This window comes from Pelophylax lessonae (genome assembly GCF_965119305.1).
Source record: "Pelophylax lessonae genome assembly, chromosome: 1".
NCBI classification, from domain to species: domain Eukaryota; kingdom Metazoa; phylum Chordata; class Amphibia; order Anura; family Ranidae; genus Pelophylax; species Pelophylax lessonae.
Window position 1 is genome coordinate 494,888,451 of NC_138768.1, and position 20,930 is coordinate 494,909,380.

The following is a 20,930-nucleotide window of genomic DNA, read 5'->3' on the forward strand; positions in this document are numbered from 1 at the left end:
AGCCAGTGTCGTTTATACAGTAACAGTGCATATTATTTAGCACTGATTACTGTATTAATGTCACTGGTCCCCAAAAATGTCAGTTAGGGGTCCGATCTGTGCGCCGCAATGTTGCAGTCCCACTAAAAATTGCTGATCGCCGCCATTACAAATAAAACAATAAAAAAAAAAAAATCCAAAAATCTATCCTGTAGTTTGTAAATGCTGTAACTAATATACGCTTTTTGGGATTTTTTTTATGTAGAGGAATACAAATTGGCCTAAACTGATAAAAAAATGTATTATTTAAACAATTTTTTATTGGGAATGTTTTATAGCAGAAAGTAAAAAATTGTGTTTTTTTCAAAATTTACGCTCTTTTTTGTTTATAGCGCAAAATCTAAAAACCGCAGAGGTGATCAAATACCACCAAAAGAAAGCTCTATTTGTGGGGGAAAAAAAGGACATCAATTGTATTTGAGAACAGCGTTGCACGAAATTGTTAATGTAACGCAGTGCCAAATCGCAAAAAATGGCCTGGTCATTAAGGGGGTAAAACCTTCCGGAGCTGAAGTGGTTAAGAATTCCCTCCACTGAATCTAAGGGGCCAGGCCCAACCCCTGAGAAACAGACCCACACCATAATTCCCCTTCCCCAAATGATTTGGAAAAGTTCATAAAGCAAGGTTCATTCCACATCCGTGCCCTGACCTCACAAATGTGCTTCTGGAAGAATGGTCAACATTTCCATAGATACACTCCTAAATCTTGTGAACAGCCTTTCCAGAACAGTTGAAGTGGTTAAAGCTGCAAAGGGTGAGCCAACTCACTATTGAACCCTACAGATTATGACTGGGATGCCATTAGAATTCATGTGCGTGTAAAGGCAGGCGACTTAATACTTTTGGTTATATAGTGTATATACATTCTATTTTTCAGTTCATGTATAAACCATTTACAGTATATGTGGAATTCATAATAATCTATAGCCATCCATAAATAAATAAATTCTGTGAAAAATTATTAAACTGTAAAGTCCACATTCATATACACATGAATGTCTTCATCCACTATCCGCTTGTGTTACACCAACATACAGCAAATCGTGCCACCACCTCTTATCTGACCTCTAATTTTGGAAGGTCAAACAGTGCTTAGAATGATCCACTCTATGGACGTTGCTACACTTTCAACTGAACCTAACTAGATAAGATCAAATCTCCCGGGCAGAAATCCAGCATATAAATTCAAAGTAAAACTGACTTTGAAATGTATTTAACTTTTAAATTTCTATACAAATTCAAAGGAATAAGAAAAGCTCACTTCCGGGTGCAAGCGTGGCATTCCCTGCTATACAGCTTCTGGGCATGCCCAGAAGCTGTGCAGGGATGCCACGCCTGCCCCAGAATTGACGAGCGGGGCCGGTGAAGTGCATTGTGGGACTCCGACGTCACGGACACGAAGAGGGACGATGCGGCTTCAGCTGCCCACACCTGAGATGGCAGTGCTGGAGAAGAACTTTTCAAGGTAAGTATTTCTTCTTACAGGTAAGTGCGACCCGGGACCGTTCAGAGGCTATCCATTATGGAATGTACTAGCCCTGACTGTCCCGGGGGTATTTTTAGCTAAAAAAGCGGAACTCCGCTTTAAGCGGCTCTTATGCCCTTTCTGATTCTATTCCATTTCCCTAGACCTGTGCTCTCCATGAGGGTAAGTCACCCTCCCTCACCTGTTTTGTTTTGTCTTATCAGTACATAATTGTTTCTTTCAACAATTTCAAGGGTATGTATTGTATCTACATGATTATAAGTGTCTTTCCATGTCATTTTATTTCATTTGTCACAGCAACCTGACTTTAGATTTGATATGTCATTGTCATCCAAGCCTCCAATTCGTTTTCTTCCCCAGCTATATGTGAGAAAACGCATTATTTTTGCTCTTGGTAGATTATTACAATTCCTAACTATATTGTTCAAGAGGACTACATTTGGATTTGCAGGTTGTGTTTTTCGCTGTTCTTTTTGATATCATATTGCATGTTTTTTTTATTTTCACTGTTTCTGTCTTTACATACAGAAAATTCAATAAATATTTCACAAAAACAAAAAACTGCCATTCCTGCTTTCTTAGAGATGTAAATCTCTACTTTAGCCACAAGATGGTGCTGCACCTTCAGCAAATAAATCTTCTGCAACACCAATAGGAAAAAAAAATATTTTCGAAATTCAGGATTCTGGAATTTACATAACTCTTTATCTCTCTTTATTTACATACTTTATCTATCAAAAGAGAAGCATATACTGAGTACAAATAATTATTTTGGCGACTCATTTGGATATTAAGGATTTAGGCAAATCCCAGCAGGTGCAAAAACTTCAGCATAATATATTAGTACACTGGTGATCGAAAGTTTGGGCACCTCAGGTAAAAATTTGTATTAATGTGCATAAAGAAGCCAAGGAAAGATGGAAAAATCTCCAAAAGGCATCAAATTACTGTGACAGTATCACTGTATCTCACCGCCTTGTAATTCCTTAATCCCCAATAGTTGAAGAATCCCCAATTCGCCAAATAAGAAATCACTGGTATCGCTGAATAATTCCACACATGAGCCAAAGCTGAATGCTGGAACACGACTTTACTGGAAGCAACCACCGGCATTCAAAAACTACAATTTCCCTAGCTCCAGGAAAGTTTTGGCTCATATTCTATTTGCAACAAGAATTACAATTGCTGCTAGGTGGCGAGATACCTCCTCTCTCCACTTGACAGCAATTAAAAACAGGGTGTCCACTCAATGTGAGATGGAAAAACTGTTGGCGTTTAAGAACTGCAGAGCGGCCACCTTTCTGAAACAATGGCAGGTCTGGTTAAATCATTCCTCTAACATAATATAGCTACTCTGATAAATGTGATAATATACATGTAAATGTGAATTTTACCTAAGTATATTGGAAGTGCCCCCCTCCCCCCCCCCTTCCACTACTTCCCCCTTATCCTCCCATCCCCCTAACCCTACTTAAACTCCACTTCATAACTCCTTGGCCCGAGGTCTCTTGTATAGGTAGTGGCGACACTTATACAACTGTGTGGTGTAAGTCTGGTCCATTCCCTCACAGTTTGCACCCGTTAGGGGTGAGGGCTTTGGGCATTTAATTGCACTCAGATAGACCCGCCCTGAGGAAATAGGTAAGAGCCTATATTTGGTTTTTGGATTATATGTTATACTATCATTCAACTGCACGGCGACAGTTGAGTCATTTACTATATAGCCATTTTAGATGTCTATATTCGGTAGCAAAGTATCCATCGCTGGCTGTTAAGCTATTGATAGAATCTTATTGCATAGTGTTGATGTTCTGTATAGAAGTCCTGATAACCCTGTTATGCCGCAAATGACCTACTGTGACTATTTCTGTTATTTTATGTAAAGTTCTTATCCTATGTATATGGATCTACGGCTATGTGTTTATACATGCTTGTATTTTTTTCTTACTTTAATAAAAATCTATTGAAACTAAAAAAAAAAACTACAATTTATTTTATGCCCTGCTCCCATGCAAGGGAGACACCCACAACAAATACACATTAACCAATAACACAAAGGTTACAATCCACATAAAATCCCCCCCCCCCCCCCTCTCTGTCTGGGAGGTAATTATGGTACACAATGGTTAACATAATTATCACAGGCAGGCAGGGGAAAATGCAGTTTTACCCGCATGCTGTAACTTTAAAATTATACATCCAATCTTTATACAAATACATATTCACAATCAATCCATTCAGGGGGCAACATATTCAAAAATGGCATGAATTAGACCAGGGTTTCAAAAGTTAGTAAAAAAGTCTCTTTGGCCTGGCTGTACACATGGCTTGTCTGCCCAACACCAGTTCTACACAGTCTTTTGTCCTGGAGACAATTGAGAAGTGATCCACTTATCTCCCAAGGACACAGGCAAGACTCCATTAGCCCCACTGTAGCAACAGACAGCAAAATACATGAAACTATATAACTATGCAGCTATTGCATGAAACAGGTACATTAAACATATCCCCAGATAGCTTAGATATGAGCGCACATTATTACTGAATGGCGCTCAGATCACATACGTACAGATTCAACAGCAGGGGAAGAAAAAGTGTTTCAACTTGGGACCATAATCACATGGTAAGAGGCTGGCAAGTAGTCCTCTCCAGGTACTCGTGGCAACTCAAAAGAGGGGAGTTTGTCATAGACATATAAACGAATACTCAATATAGTCTTTTAAGCAGGGAGAGGAAACATGCGAACAGACATAGAAGGGCATCCTTCACAATTACAGATTAGATATTCTTATAATATGTCAACAAAAGTTAGATTTTATTTCCATCATTTACACTTTCAAAATAACAGAAAACAAAAAAATGGCGTTTGCAAAGTTAATATCTTGTACTGCCCCCTTTGGCAAGTATCACAGTTCTTTGAGATTTCTTTGAGATTTCTGGGCTGTCTGTCACGCACTGCTCTTTTAAGGTCTATCCATAGATTTTCAATTATGTTGAGGTCAGGAGATTATGAAGGCCATGGCAAAACCTTCAGTTTACGCTTCTTGATGTAATCTCCCGTGGATTTTGAGGTGTGTTTAGGATCATTATCCATTTGTAGAAGCCATCCTTTCTTTAACTTCAGCCTTTTCACAGATGGCATCAAGTTACCATCCAAAATTTGCTGAAATTTTATTGAATCCATTTTTCCTTCTACTCGTGAGATGTTCCCGGTGCCACTGGCTGCAATACAACCCCAAAGCATGATTGATCTACCCCCATGCTTAACAGTTGGACAGAGGTTCTTTTCATTAAATTCTGTGCCCCTTCTTCTCCAAACGTACATTTGCTCATTCCGGCCAAAAAGTTAAATTTTAACCTCATTGGTCCACAGAACTTGTTTCCAAAATGCATCAGGCTTGTCTATATGTTCATTTGCAAAGTTCAAATGCTGATCTTTGTGGTAAGGACGTAGAAGACGTTTTCTTCTTCCATGAAGACCATATTTGTACAAGTATCTCTTTATAGTGGAATAGTGTACCACAATTCCAGTGTCTGCCAGATCTTTCTGGAGGGATCGTGCAGTCAAACATGGGTTTTGAATTGTTTTTCTCACAATCCTGCAAGCTGTTCTGTCTGATATTTTTCTTGGTCTTCCAGATCTTGCTTTAACTTCCACTGTTCCTGATGACTGCCATTTCTCAATTACATTCCGAACAGAGGATACTGACATCTGAAAACGCTTTGCTATCTTCTTATAGCCTTCTCCAGCTTTGTGAGCGTCAACTATTTTCAGTTTCAGTTTTCTGGACAACTGCTTAGAAGATCCCATGGTGCTGATTGTTGGGGCAAGGTCAGATGAGTCTGGGCATTTAAAACCTTTGAGATTGACATCACCTGGTCTTCCCAGACGATGATTGATAACAATCCATGACACTGGCAGGTCTCAGCCTTGCTATAAATTCTGCAGGGTGCCTAAACTTTTGCAGACGCCATTTTTTGTTTTCTGTAATTTTGAAAGTGTCAATGATGGAAATAAAATCTAACTTTTGTTGACATATTATAAGAATGTCTAATTTGTAATTTGATGCCCTTTGTAGATTTTTCCATCTTTCCTTGGCTTCTTTATGCACATTAATACAAATTTTTACCTGGGGTGCCCAAACTTTCAATCACCACTGTATATATTTACAGCATGGATATACAAATGTGTATTTTTTACAATATTAACTACCAATCTAGAATTCTTCTTTAACCATTTCAGCTTCCACACCTGTATAACACTTAAGGACTGAAGCGCAATATACATTTTGGCTATAGGCCTATTGATTTGGCAATAATCTAAATAATTCAGATTTGTCACATGGAAAAACAACCACAACTTCCGTTTTTTTAAAAATTAGAATCAGGTGTTATAGATTATGGATTAGAAACTCCTTAAGAGCTTTTTTACACTGGCTTTGACTATTAGGCCCCTTACACACACCCTTCGGATCCGCCAGTCCGTTTTTCAGGCGGATCTGATCGGATGCCCCATGCATCTCTATGAGGCATCGGATGTCAGCGGAGACATGTCCGCTGACATCCGATCTGTCAAATCTGGATGGAAACCCTATTTTCCATCTGTCCAGCGGATTGGATGGGATCAGATGAGAAAGGACAGGCGGTCCGTTCTCACCCGATTCCCCCATAGAGAACAGCAGGGACCTGACAGCTGTGTCTCCGCACACAGCGGGAGGATCGATCCGCCGATCCCCCACTGAGCAGGCGGATGGCAGCTGTGTCTCCACCCTGAGAAAAACGGAGTCTGCCAACGGACTCCTATGTGTGAAAGGGGCCTAACACATATTAAAGCGGCTGCTGCTTCAACATGCTTTTATGGGGCTCATATACAAATGCTGCGACTTTAACACACATTAAAGCATCTACCACTTCAACGTGCTTATTTATGTGTTTTAAATGCTTCTCTGATGCTTTTTAGAAGCTTTGATGAAGCTTGGCAAATGCTGTGTGTGTGTTGCTTTTCTGTTTTAAAGGGGCTCAGTAGAACTCCGGCCCAGAAGTACCCCCAACTCAATAATACCCACTGCTCATTAGTACCCCAGTTCAGCAGATCCTCAGAACCCACTCTCAGCAGATCCACAGCTCAATAGTACCCTTGTTCAGCATATCCCTGGCTCATTGGTACCCTCATCTATTCTGATGCCCAACTCAGTAGTGCCCTTAGCTCTACTGATCCCCCACTCAGTAGTAACCCCCAGCTCTACTAATCCCCCACTTAGTAGTAACCCCCAGCTCTGCTGATCCCCCACTCAGTAGTAACACTAAGCTCTGCTGATCCTCGAGTTTGCTGATCCTCCAATTTCTCCAGTCCCCACTCACCTTCCATTATATTGCTCCCATAAATAGAGAGATAGAGTCATAATACACATTCAGAATACTAACCTTTTAGAATTATCAAATAAAAATATAATAAACAAAAAAAAAAAGGAAAGGTTGATACATGCACTGGTATATCAGGGATCTTAGAACCATTGTGTGCACTATCCTAACAGTCCAGCCAAATGAATATTTATTATTTATTTTTTAATATGTATTATCCTATTGAGCTTATCTGTTGGCTGTGTGTTTGTTTTATTTGGCTTGAATAGTCTGGTGCACTTCAGCACCTGGCAAATGTGAGTGCTCAAAAAATGTTTTTTTGTATTTGTATATGTTTTTATCAAAAGGTTACTTGCACCATGGGTATATGTTTCCTCTCTCCCCATGCATGAGAGCTGGTGATTCCATTAAAGCCAGATTGGGAGCCAGAGAATTGGAGGAGTTCACACACCCTTTCCCTGCTGGAATATCTTTATGCTGTCATTGACCAAGCGTAATAGCGAGGTCACACTCCATGAGGTGAGAACCCCCCCCTGTGGGGGGCTACACGAGTGAAGGTGAAACATCCGACAAACCGTTTTGTGAACTATTGCCTACGGAGTGTCACCTTATATATTTTTGTGCACTGGTGATTGGGAACTTTTTATTATAACTTATCCACAGATTTTATTTGTGTCATTATTTACATCATTTGTAATTCACCTTATGGAATTTATATACGGATGATAATTTATAGTTTAACACTAATGTGTATATATAATTCATTTATTGTTTAAAAATATTACATTTTTATGTATTCATATAATTTAACTTAATTATAGGCACCACACTTTTATACATTTTACCATTTTATATACACTAACCACAAGGGGAGTGATTAGTGCAGGCAGCAGAATCTATATTAAATTGCATAGTAGCTTGCAGGATTATCCATAATTACCTTTACATGAACTTATTATATATTTTATACATACAGATTTATATATGATATTCCAAAAAACGTTTTCAAAAGAATTTCTTATAATTACTTTTTATAATCATATGATATAAATCCTTGTTCCTAAATACCAATTGAAAAGGGGTCAATGAAATCTAATGTGTATTATGACTACTAATTAAGTTGCCATTTAAATAATAACCATGTGTTTCTTGTAGAAGCCCATTAGCTGGCAATGAATGGTTTACCAATCTCGGCAATGATACTATATAAGGGTTCCTATGATAGCACAGGGCTGACCTGAAGCTTTCCTTGTCAGCTGGAGCTGCTTGAGTACTACGTGATGACGTAGGCGAGCCTGGCTTCCCTATGACTTGAGGATCTCTGTTGTGGGTGGGCATCTCACGTGCAGCTTGTTGGCAGCTGCACGCTGACACACTTGGACCATCCACCGCCATCTCCTCCTAGATCCAGCCTGGAGCCCTGGCCACCGGGGAGAACCTACAGGCTGACATGGATGCTCATTTTCACACAAAACAATGTGAGTGCATTATGTTTCACTGTGGTTTTTAATCTTTTGAATAAATGGTGTTGCACTAGGAGCCGGTGTGCTCTGTCTCTTTATTTATGTCTCTGCAGCTGGCAGTTTCCGGCTGGAGCTGCGCACTACACTGATTTAACCCCTTCCTTTGTGGACTATAGAGATTATACAGACTATTTTGATCCAAAGAATCTCATTTAACCCTTTGGTTGAACATTCTTATGACAGTCTTTTTAATAATTTGCTCTTGTGGATTCAATGGACTTTAGCATTAGCATGGAAGTTTTGTCTTACGTTCATATTGCTCCCATGTTACACACCATGTGTAACATCTGCTAGTTTTCTTGACCTGGTCCCCAGCTCTGCTGATTCTCTTCTACTCAGTCCTTTCTCCCCTCCCACTATGTTGCTCCCATGCTGCCCACTACATGTGGCATCTGCTAGTTTCTCTTGCTCTGGTCCCCCAGCTCAGCTGATTCTCTGCCGCTCAGTCCTATCTCTCCGGTCCCCGTTCACTTTTCACAAAAGCATTCCCACCTTGTGCGCCACATGTACCGTCTGTTAGTCCCCCAGCCCCGCTAATGGTCTGATTTGGTTCAGAACCAATCAGTGATCAGGTCCAGGCCAATGATTTTTGGCCTGGACCTGTTGATCGGTCCTGCCCAATCACAGACTGACCTGTGCCTGTGTAATGTAAAGAAATGTCCCGCTCTCACCTCCCAAAATCCTTTTTGGATTCATCGAGAGAAGAGAGAGAATCAAAACTGCACACAGCACACTTCCACACACCTAGCTAGGCACATTTAACCCCGATCACCCCCCCAGTTAACCCCTACACACCCTGTCACATCGCACACTGTATACAGTATAGCTGTTTCCTATATTTCTGTATTAGTGTGACTTGTGACTTGGTTTAGCACTTGCGACCGCTCCTTATAGGCTTAGGATACCTGCCACCCCCCCAATAAAGATTTAACCCCCTGATCACCCCCAGTTAACCCCTTCTCCCCTGTCACATTGCACACTATATACATGTAATATAGTGGTTTTCTGTATTTTTGTGATAGTGTGATTGTGACTTCAGTTAGCGCTAGCGAGTTAGTTTCTGTCCCAAGTAGGTTTAGGGTCCCCGCCACCGTCCCCCCCCAATAAATATTTAACCCCCTGATCACCCCCAGTTAACACCTACACCCCCTGTCACATTGCACACTATAGACAGTATATAGCATTTGCCTATATTTTTGTATTAGTGTGACTTGTGACTTGGTTTAGTGTTTGCGATCGTTACTTTTAGGCTTAGGATACCCGCCACCCCCCCATAAAGATTTAACTCCCTGATCACCCCCAGTTAACCCCTTCATTGCCCTGTCACAGTGTCACTTTTATAGTGTACAGTTTTTTTTCTGATCACTATTATTAGTGGCACAGGTGACATCAGTTATCGTTAGTGTCAGTCTAGGACAGCGCAGATCCCCGGCGCATAGTTAGAAATATTAGTTAACCCCTTGATTACCACATACACACACACACACACACACACACACACACACATACACCTCCATTACTAGTATAGTGTTTGAACAGATCAATATCTGATCTGATCAGAACTATACTAGCGTCCCCATAGTTTAGTGTTCCCAAAACGCGGTGTTTGCAAGATCAGCACTGATTCCCGCCAGCACCTGCGTTTAGCCCCTCCGCCCAGCCCACCCCACCCCACCCAGGCAAGTGCAGCAATCAATAGATTACTGTCACCTGCAAAAAACACAAAACGCACAAAATCGCTGTGTTAGCAGAGTCAGGCCTGATCCCTGCTAGCATTAGCAGTTTTTTGGTAGCGGTTGAAATAGTCCTTGACAACCAGGTACGTTTTTACCTGTGAGTCACACTACTGTACCTGTAAATTTAGTTGCTAAAATGTCCAAACAGTGGTACAGTAGTGAAGAGGCCTACAGCATACAGACCATGTCAGATGAGAGCGATGGGGAAGCCTCACTGGCAGAATCAGGCGTACCCGACCCCATTCTGGAGTTGATGAGGTGCAGGAATTGCAGGATGCTCGTATGGAGCAGAGTGTCAGTACTAGTGCTACTCACGCTTCTGGTGAACTGGCAAGCACCAGCGGCCAAGTACACCCTGGACCTAGAACAACCAGCACTGCAGTATCACTTGGTGACGTGGCGAGTCCCATAAGTGCAGTTGAAGCTGGTGCGGTGCCTAGCACAAGTAGTGGCCCGCAGCCACCGCAAATTCGAAGACAGGCCTGTAGAGCCCATAGTGCCCTCCCTAATGCGCTGGCATATCCTAATTGGCAGCCCACTGATACTATAGCGCCCGTACTTCCCCCATTCACTGCCCAAACTGGAATCCACATGGAAACAGCCAATTTTACTACCCTGTATTTTTATGAGCTGTTTTTCACGGAAGATCTTTTCAGATCTATTGTGGACTAAAGCAATTTACACGCTGGTCAATACATCGCGGCCAACCCAATTCGTCTCTTGCCAGACAATTCGGCGTGAAACCTATAACGGTTTCCGAGTTTAAAACCTTTTTTGGGCCTTTCCCTTAACATGGGCATAACCAAAAGGAGTGAGTTGCGGTTATATTGGTCCACTAACCCAATTCACCATATGCGCGTGTACTCTGCTTCCATGTCCAGGGCGAGATACGAGCAAATTCTGCAGGTCATGCACTTCAATGACAATGAAATCTGTCGTCCTCGGGGAGATCCTGAATATGACCAGCTCCACAAAATTCAGCCCCTCGTATACCACTTCAATCAGCGGTTTGCAGCCTTGTTTACCCCCCAAGTTGTCTGTGTTGATGAGTCCCTGATTAACCTCCCTGGTGGTAAGATTCTTTTGGATTTTAGGTGCTGAAAGCGGTACCATTATTTTGCATGTAATTCTTAAGAATGAGCAGCCCAAACCAACTATTTACATATGATTTTTTTTTTTACTGTGCGTTCTTCATTATAACATCTCGGTATGATAAAGTTTGGGGGGCAAACTAATGTGACTATATTTTATTTTGCATTGTATCAGTGTGTTTGGTGTGTTTTACATTTGAATTTGCCGCCGGTTCCACCCCCCCTGTGAACGTCACGTCGCAGGAGACGAAATTGGGGGCTCACAGAGGATCGGGAGGAAGCTCCGCCGCCGCACGCCGCCCGCATACATCACTGGATCCCGGTGACAAGGTAAGTAACCCCTCTACCAGGATCCAGCGATCTTCCTAGCGGTAGTGTGGCTCAGGGTTACCGCTTTTGGCACTGAAATTTAACCCCGAGCCACGCTCGGGAATACCGCTAGGAAGGTTAAGTTTACTGGCCATCTTGCTATGAAGCAGTATCTCCCCAGCAAGCGTGTCAGATACGGGGTCAAGCTGTATAAGCTGTGTGACAGGGCCACAGGCTATACAGTTAGTTTCCGGGTTTACGAGGGAAAAGATAGCACTTTGGAGCCCCCCAACTGCACAGACTACATAGGAAGCAGTGGCAAGATAGTTTGGGACTTGGTGTCACCCTTATTCGGAAAGGGGTACCATTTGTACGTGGACAATTTTTATACAAGCGTGCCACTTTTTAATCACTTGCTTGAATTACAAAAGTGACACCGTGTGACCTAATCGCTGGGGCTTCCCCCAACGGCTTGTAAATTCCCATCTTAGTCGGAGGGAGAGAGCCTGCTTGAAAATGGACAAAATGCTTGCAGTGAAGTGGAGGGATACACGGAATGTTTTCTATTCTGTCTTCCCTTCACGCAGACACGATGGTCCAAATTCCTGCGGTAACTGGCGTTTTGGAGAAACCCCTCTGTGTCCAGGAATATAACCTTAATATGGGAGGGTGGGCCTCAATGACCAGCTTTTGGCGCCGTACTTAGTTGCCCGTAAAGGCAGAGCTGGTACAAAAAAGTGTCTGTTTATTTATTCCAATTGGCTATGCTGAACGCCTTTGTGCTATACAAAGCGTCAGGACCAGCTGGATCCTTCCTAGAATTGCAGGAAGAGATCATCGGAGCCTACCTGTATCCAGGAGGCGCTCCTGCCCCACTTCCCCTACCAGATGCAGTGAGCCGGCTGCATGAGAGGCATTTTCCACATGTCCTTCCACGTATCCCCACACAAAGAAACCCCCAAAAAAGATGTTGTGTCTGTAGCAGGCGCAGATTTGGGCGTGACACCCGTTTTTATAGTCCCTTCTGTCCTGACCACCCTGGTCACTCCATCGGGGACTGTTTCCAATGATACCACACACTAATGGAGTATTAGTATAGGATACAGCACGACACAGTGTAGGGCACACTAACACAGGGTCTCGAAAGAAGTTCGATGGCTATCGACATTTTGAGAGACCCTAACATGGAAAGTTGCACTTAAAAAATAAATTACAAAAAAATATAAAATAAAAAAGCCAAAAATAGTGGTCGTTTGAGTTATTTTTCAGCTTAACTTCTCAGCATATATGGAAATCCTCTGATGGCAGCGCTGTAGGAAATTATTTCACCACCGCAGTTAAAAAAAACATTAGGTATACATGGAATTTTGTCATGTATACCTATCATTAGAAAGTGGGTTTGGATGTTTTGGGCGGCTAATGGTGGGTATACTACACAATTTTCTTGCAGAGATTTCTGTTAGGTTCTCTCTTTTTCGTTCAGCCCACAGGCTGCATGAAAAAAAAAAAAACCTACACTATATGCCAAACAAGAACCAGCAATGTACTGGTACAGTGCTGGACTTTGAGTGGTTATACCAGGATGATGCCTGCAGATTTAGGCATCATCTTGGTATCATTTTATACAACCAGCGGTTGGGTTACATGTAAAAGTGATCCTAGCAGATAATTAGACTGCTTTTTCAAGCAGTGGGAGGGGACTCCGCCCTGTTGGTTCAATTATCTAACCATAGAGCTGGCGCATGCAAGCGTTGGTCTAGTGTCATATGTAAACCGCAACTGCAGCATGCATGTGAGGTATCGCCGCGAACGCCAGGCCAAGGGTAGACCTCCTCTGTAAGTTTAAAGTGGTAACCTGTAAAGACTTTTAAATGCTTTTAAAAATGTACGCAGTTTGTTGCCACTGCACAGGCGTACGCAATTTTTAAAGCATGTCATGTTTGGTATCTATGTACTCAGCATAAGATCATCTTTTCAATTTTACCAAACAATTTGGAATTATATAGTGTATCTGTGCATTAAATTTAAAAAAAATATATTTTTTTTCGCAGAAATTACGTTTGGAAAATCTGTGCGCAAATACCGTGTAACAAAAAAATTTGAAACATCCACCATTTTGTTTTGTAGGGCCTCTACTTTAAAAAAATATATAATGTTTGGGGGTTCGGGGTTCAAAATAATTTTCTAGTAAAAAAAAATATTTGTTCATGTAAACAAAAAGTCACAGAAAAGGCTTGGTTTTCAAGTGGTTAGGAATGGGTGATGTGTGGCTAAGATTGAGCATAAAATGTCACTAAATAATATATTGCTCACACATGCCCTGGGTATATGTGAAATGACACCCAAAAATACATTCTGCTGCTTCTCCTGAGTACAGAGATACCACATGTGTGAGACTTTTGAGACTTTTTGGGAGCCTATGGTTACGGGTGTACGGGACCCTGAAAACCAATCGCAACCTTCAGGTTTTCTAATGGCGCAAATTGCTTATTTTACCTCAGCATTACCTGTCAGTTTCAGAGGCCCTGAAATTTCACGATAGCACGAATCCCCTCCCCAAATGACCCCATTTTGCAAAGTAGACACTCCAAGCTATTTGCTAAGAGCCATGGTGAGTCCATGGAATAGTTTATATTTTGCCACAAGTTTCGGGAAAGTTGTTTTTTTTTTTTACACAAAGTTGTCACTAAATGATATATTGCTCACACATGCCATGGGTATATGTTAAATGACACCCCAAAATACATTCTGCTGCTTCTCCTGAGTACAGGGATACCCCACGTGTGAGAATTTTTGGCTGTCTAACCGCGTACAGGACCCCGAAAACCAATCACCGCCTTCAGGCTTTCTAAGGGCGTAAATTGTTGATTTCACTCCTCACTACCTATCACAGTTTTGAAGGCCATGAAATGCCAAGATAGCACAACCCCCCCCCCCCCCAAATAACCAATTTTCGAAAAGTAGACACCCCAGTGTATTTGCTAAGATGCATGGCGAGTATTTTGCAGCTCTCATTTATTTTGGAAAATGAAGAAAAAAAAAGAAAATGCATTTTTTTTCCTCTTTTTTTCAATTTCCAAAACTTTGACAAAAATTGAGATCTGCAAAACACTCAACATGCATCTCTGCAAATAGCTTAGGGTGTCTACTTTCTAAAAAGGGGTCATTTGGGGGAGGGGGGTTTCGTTCTGTCTTGGAATTTCATGGACTCCGAAACTGTGATAGATAGTGAGGAGTGAAATCAACAATTTACGCCCTTGGAAAGCCTGAAGGGGGTGATTGGTTTTCGGGGTCCTGTACGCGGCTACTCTGCCAAAAAGTCTCACACATGGGGTATCCCCATACTCAGGAGAAGCAGCAGAATGTATTTTGGGTGTCATTTCGCATATACTAATGGCATGTGTGAGCAATATATCATTTAGTACTGGGCACTGGGCAATACTTAGGGAGGACCCCATTCTCCAACATATAGTAACACCTTACCCAGCTATCACTTATAGAAGAGCCACTTCTATGAAGGACGATCTAGTCCAAAGTGAATATAAAGGCTCAAACAGAGAAGATCCTTGCCGGGACAAAGGGACATTTCCCTGCGGCAATTGTGACCAGTGCAAAGTGATAGTCAGATGTAAAACTACCAGGCTCCCGAATGGTGAAATATTTCACCCGAGACACTTTGTCAACTGTAAAACCAAGGGGGTCGTGTATCTGATGTGGTGTGAATGTAAGCCTTTTTATATTGGGAAGACCAAACAAGAACTGGGCAAACGCATTAGTAAACATATGCAAAGCCTAAACATCTGTAATTTATATCTACCACTCGGCCGACATATGGCCATCGCCCACAGATACAGGACCCCTAAGGTAACTTTTTGTGCCCTGGAGAGGGTGCACATTCCGGCCAGGGGGGGTGATTGGAACAAGCAGCTACTCCAGCGTGAAATGCGCTGGATTGCTAGGCTTGGGGCAACAACCCCCCCTGGCCTGAATGAAATGGAGAGCTACAGACCCTTTCTGGAGGGATTTTCCTCGGGGAAGACGGACTAAAAGGTCCCCCCATACTTTTTCCATTTCAAAGCTCAAATGCTGATTTTCCTTCATTTTTTCTTGTTCTCCGTTTCCTCTGTCTGTTCTATAAGCTTCAGATGTCCTCCCTGGATTTTTCAGGGTTTACATTACACATCCCCCCCCCCCTTGCCTTTCTGGGAGGCCTTTTTTCCCTCTTTCTCTCTTGAGTATTCTGAGGATATATAGTACCAGGTATCTAACCCCTTTTTAGGAAAACACAATTTCTCTAAGTGGGCTTATCATTATTGATTCACTTGTAATATAAATGATGTATTATATTTATTTCTGCGGAATAAATTATGTGATTGCATGATGCGACTAACATTTTTTCCTCCGGTATAGGAAGATTAGGGGGTTATTCTCCTATATACAAAATCTACTTTGAGGATTTTTTCCCATCATTTTTCATCCTTACTTTCTTTTCTTTCTCTTTCTCTCTTCTCTCTTTTTTCTAGGTTTCCCCCCCCCCTTTTTTTTTTTTTTTTTTTCCACCTGGTAGGTCCACCAGCAGTATTGAAGCCACAACCATGCAAGTTTGCATGACTATATTTTTTTCCTCATGGGGAGATCACCCGCAAGCTAGGAGCCCGGCACGGGTGAGGTATTCTCCAATAGGGATCCCCAGCTAGTATGGGTGGCCCCACTAACATCTGGAAGAATATGCATTTTTCAGCTGGACAAATCCCCGACAATTTTTGCGGGAATTCCATGTCTGAACCCCTGGTGATTCCAGGGGGCCAAACGCTACTACCCGTGCCGGGGCGATATCTGATAGGATTTTCCTTTTTTTTCTCAACCGACATCATATATTTCCCCACAATAGGGAATTTGTATACTCTTTAGCTTTTAGAGTCTCTATATCTGAGAACTTTCTGACTATATTTTTGATCAGATCGTTTATCTCTAAATGTCCAATAGCCTTATTGTTTATGTTTTTCCTTCGTGATACCTATGGACCGCCAGAACTATGGGCGGACATGAAGTCATGCCCACCTGTAAGTCAGGGCGGAAGTCAGTCACTGACAACGGTTCCGTGGAGCGTTCCACGATATACACAAATAGAGCGGATGTGATGTCACCGCCAAAACTCGCGGGATCTCCCGCGATGTAAAAAGACGGAAATGACGACATCACAACGCCCCGATCACTACACCATATGAAATCTCGCGATACCTAACGGGAACTTATGGGCCACGGCTTGACATTTAAGGAAACGCCGAGAGTCAGTCCGGTGAGTTATCTCTCCGTGACAGGACAGGACTGATGTTCCTCCAAGCCTTTTCTATAACCTAGTAAGTACCTTTCAGGGGACTCTAATTGCCACAGCGATGTTTGGACTTCATCTAAGGGGGATTTTTTCTTTGTTCTTTACTCACTTTCAGGATAGTTGGTGGAAACCATTGGGCTGTACCATTAGCCTTAGGACTTTAGACTGCCAACGCTGGCGGACAGTGTGACTAGATGTTTGTCGCCCCCTCCTACACTAAACGGTATTTATACTTTGTCTCATTGGGGATACCCCTTTATTGCATACTTCCATATATGGGGAGTCAGATGGATACACTATCTCTATACATTGTTTCAGGCGAATTGTGGTATTGGTACCGGAAATATTTTGGAATAGAAGGGTATATCCCTGTGGACATTGCATCTTCTGAAGTTGTCTGGACACTATGGATAACCCACCTCAATACGGAGGTAAGGCAGCTCAACTGAAACGAACTCACTATTCAGTGGGGATACGCCTTTACTCTATCAATATATACATGAAGTTATATGTATATATTATCCTTATATCTGTTCTAGGCAAATAACAACATCGATTTGAAACTTTGGAATATATTTTTTATATACCCTTGTGGACACTATACCCATTGAAGTCGTCAAGACACCATGGATGTTCCACTTTAATATGGAGGTAAGATACCCTAAATGGAAAGGGTTTACCACACATTCCATTGAGGTCACTGGACACATTTATTTTGTCTGCTTTTTTGTCTTTCCTCTTTCATCAGGATTTACCACTCATTAAGTCCTGAAGGCACCCCCATTTGAGGATAACTATTTGAAAGCTGTTATTTTACTCTTGGACAGTACGGGGTTTTCTCCCCCCCTTTCTTACACATTAATTTTTTGGATCATCACAACAGGTGAAGTGATCTAAAATCTTTTATACATAGGGGATTGAATCCATTGAGCCCGCCTCCCTGATATTGAATTATTATTTTTAGGTAAAGAAGAATATGATCAAAAATACCTGACTCTAGCTCTCACCTTGCGTGATTTTAATATATCCCCTTTGGACAAATATGTGTGGCTCCGAGCTTCTGCAGGTATGTGAACTTCCACCAAGTGGTATCCTATTTCTCTCCTTTCCTGATTTCCAGCATTCTTATGGGGTGAAAAATTGTGTTCTTGGTCTATTTACGGCAAACCAGCCAAGGATACTTCTATAATAAGGTGGAACAATATGCTGTCGCAACTGCAAAAAGTGTTTATGTAAATGACTTGGTATACAATATGTATTTTATTATATTTTGTTTTTCTTTTTTCTTTTTGGATTTATTCTTGGCATGTGATTGTGCTTTCCAGGAAGATATGCAGACTCCCTGAGGAAGATTCTTGTATTATACAATATTTCGAAACGCGTTGGACTCTGCTATGCACCTGTAACTGTATTGTACCAAATGTCTATTTATATTGTCATATCTACAATATAATTTATTTTGATGATCTTTTCTACAATCACCTTTGTTCTAATAAATTGTATATTTTATTCAAATCAAATCTTTCCTATGAGAGATCTTTATTAGTTACCTTTAAAGTCCCACCCTTTTTAGGGGGTTTCTTTCTTTACATATATCATTTAGTGACAACTTTGTGTAAAAAAAATAAATAAATAAATAATAATAATTTTCCCGGAACTTGTGGCATAATTTAAAATATTCCATGGACTCACCATGCCTCTCAACAAATAGCTTGGGGTGTCTACTTTCCAAAATGGGCAAAAAATGCTTGAAAACCTACACACATTCCCACATCTAATGTTATGACCAGTCATTATCACTGTTAGGGCCCAATGTAAAAATGTAGTGTTTTATAATCACTTGCTAGACTTTGAATTCTCTCTGTTCGTTCTTTTGATTAACATTTTTTTTTTTACTGTGTGATCAAATGTATATTCTCCAGCTCTGCACCATTTGTCAATAACATTGGTATAACAATGACACTTTTTATATGTAAAGTATCAATAAAATTACAATAACATCTATAGTCGTTAGTTATTGCATCCTTCTGCATCTAAAGAACAGTGCAGATAATGTTCAGTTTTAGATCCTTTTGATTTAAAACTCCGCATTTTTTTGGTTAAGCCCTTGAAGCTTTGCATGTCACTAGTAATAATCACTAATAATTATTTTGTAAAACCACAGAGTTCTTGAATAATTAATTTACAAAATTGCTAGTCTCAGTCTAAAGACAAATCCACAATAATTAAAATCCGTAATGAATATAAATTTGAGTGATATAAACCTTAGAATAAATCAATGAGCATTTTGTGTGTTCTTCCTAAATGAGACTGATATGTTTTCCTTTTTTTTTTTTTTTTTAATTCCCCAATACGATATCAGATAAGCTTGTTAAAAAAATAGCACGACAATTCAACTGTATTGCAGAGTCCTACTACAGTCCACCATAATTTATTATTGTTGGGTGAAGCCGAAAAACTCAAAATATAAAATTTTAAAGGGGCATGGCCTCTGAAAGAAACACTGCAAGTAATGTAAAAAAATAATCAGCTTTATTTAATAACTGTTTAAAAAAAAAAAATTAAAGGGGTATGTGAACCCCTTAATTCCAATTAAAACACATAACATGATTGTTTACGACTCAATACAGAACATCAATCCCATAATATATGAAAGTGTCTCGGACCACACTACCCTTGAATCTATGCCCAGACAGCCAAGATGCCATAGGGAAAAAGTCAGTCTTTCATACTTCGCACTTTGAGGACGACTTGGAGAGCCCAGGTCCCAGGGAAGGAATTTATCATTTTGGACAGAAGGCTCTACAATACACCCTTGGAGGAAAGCAGTAAGGGCCACTCTCTATGATGAAGTGAATAACCCCACTGTGGGGATGGCTGCCTTGGGTAGGTTTAAGACATAATTAAGAGATGGGTGGTCACAACATGTTTGGAACCGACAGAACATAACCCCTACTGTTCCCCTGAGGGAGGCCTTTTTTTCAGGGAAAAAGAAGTTGGGATTTACTATGTGGAATATCTAGGGCTCCATATCAAAGACAATCATATATTTGGTGCCTTATTATAATTGTTGGGGTTAAGCATTATGTACTTTCACAGTATTGAGTGTTAAACAATCATGTTATGCGTTTTAGTTCGAAGTAACCTTACCCCTTGAATGTTTTTTTTTTTTTTTTTTTACAATAATTATCAAATAAAGCTGTTTTTAGGTTGGTTGCAATGTTTCTTTGAGGGACCACCCCCTTTAAAATACTCTATTTTTACTTTTTTGGGTTCACCCCATCATAAGAAATTACAGTATTATTTAGAGATGAGTATATCCATTTTTTTTTTTTTTATTCCAAGAAGTTCTACTACGTTCGACCTTTTGCTACTGTAGAATTCAGTGACAAACATCCATATCTCAAAGCAGAATTATGAAGCTCACTCACTAGCAGATGGCATCTAAAAATTATTAGTGGCTATCACAGTCAGCCTTTCATCAGCCTCCAATCTCTGTATATTACTGACTGCTACTAGTGAAACATATATTTAATACTATACTTACCTGTGAACCAGTGGAATACCTCCCAGGAGCTTGAGAGCTAGATGTTTTATTTGAACCAATTGAATTATCCATACTTTTTCCACTACAGCAATGAGTTCGCAAACATTTGCCATATTCTTTCCGCACCTAAAAGAGAATTTAAAAAAATTTGCTATTCCATAATTCATATGCAGTGTTCCATGTAAATAAAAGTGGGTATATTGTTTCAAGTTAAAAAGTTATACAATCAATGCACTAAAAATGTGTTTTACATATGTTTTCTTTTTTTTTTTTTTTTTCCCATCATCAAATGAGAGAAAAACGTAAGGGCTTCCATAGCAACCGTGCGCTTCAAAAAAAATGGTATTGTTTAGCTTAGCAACCAGTCAATTGTCATTTCTGTAATTTAGGTCTGAAGATAAAACAAAGATATTTCTTATAGTACATTTTTCATACACAAAATTCAATTGTTTTTACATTTTTAAAAAAACAAGTATATATAATCTGTGATGATCCAAAATAT

General features: G+C 40.6%; 1 protein-coding gene across 2 annotated transcripts in view; it reads right to left on the bottom strand.

Moving 5' to 3' along the window:
* ADGRL3 (adhesion G protein-coupled receptor L3) overlaps nt 1-20,930 on the bottom strand; it is a 1,148,837-nt gene that overhangs the window by 223,261 nt on the left and 904,646 nt on the right. For both annotated transcript variants that reach the window (XM_082254905.1, XM_082254904.1), the window contains one exon: nt 20,429-20,554. In XM_082254905.1, the coding sequence (XP_082111031.1) occupies nt 20,429-20,554 (126 nt within the window). The remainder of the gene's footprint in view (nt 1-20,428; nt 20,555-20,930) is intronic.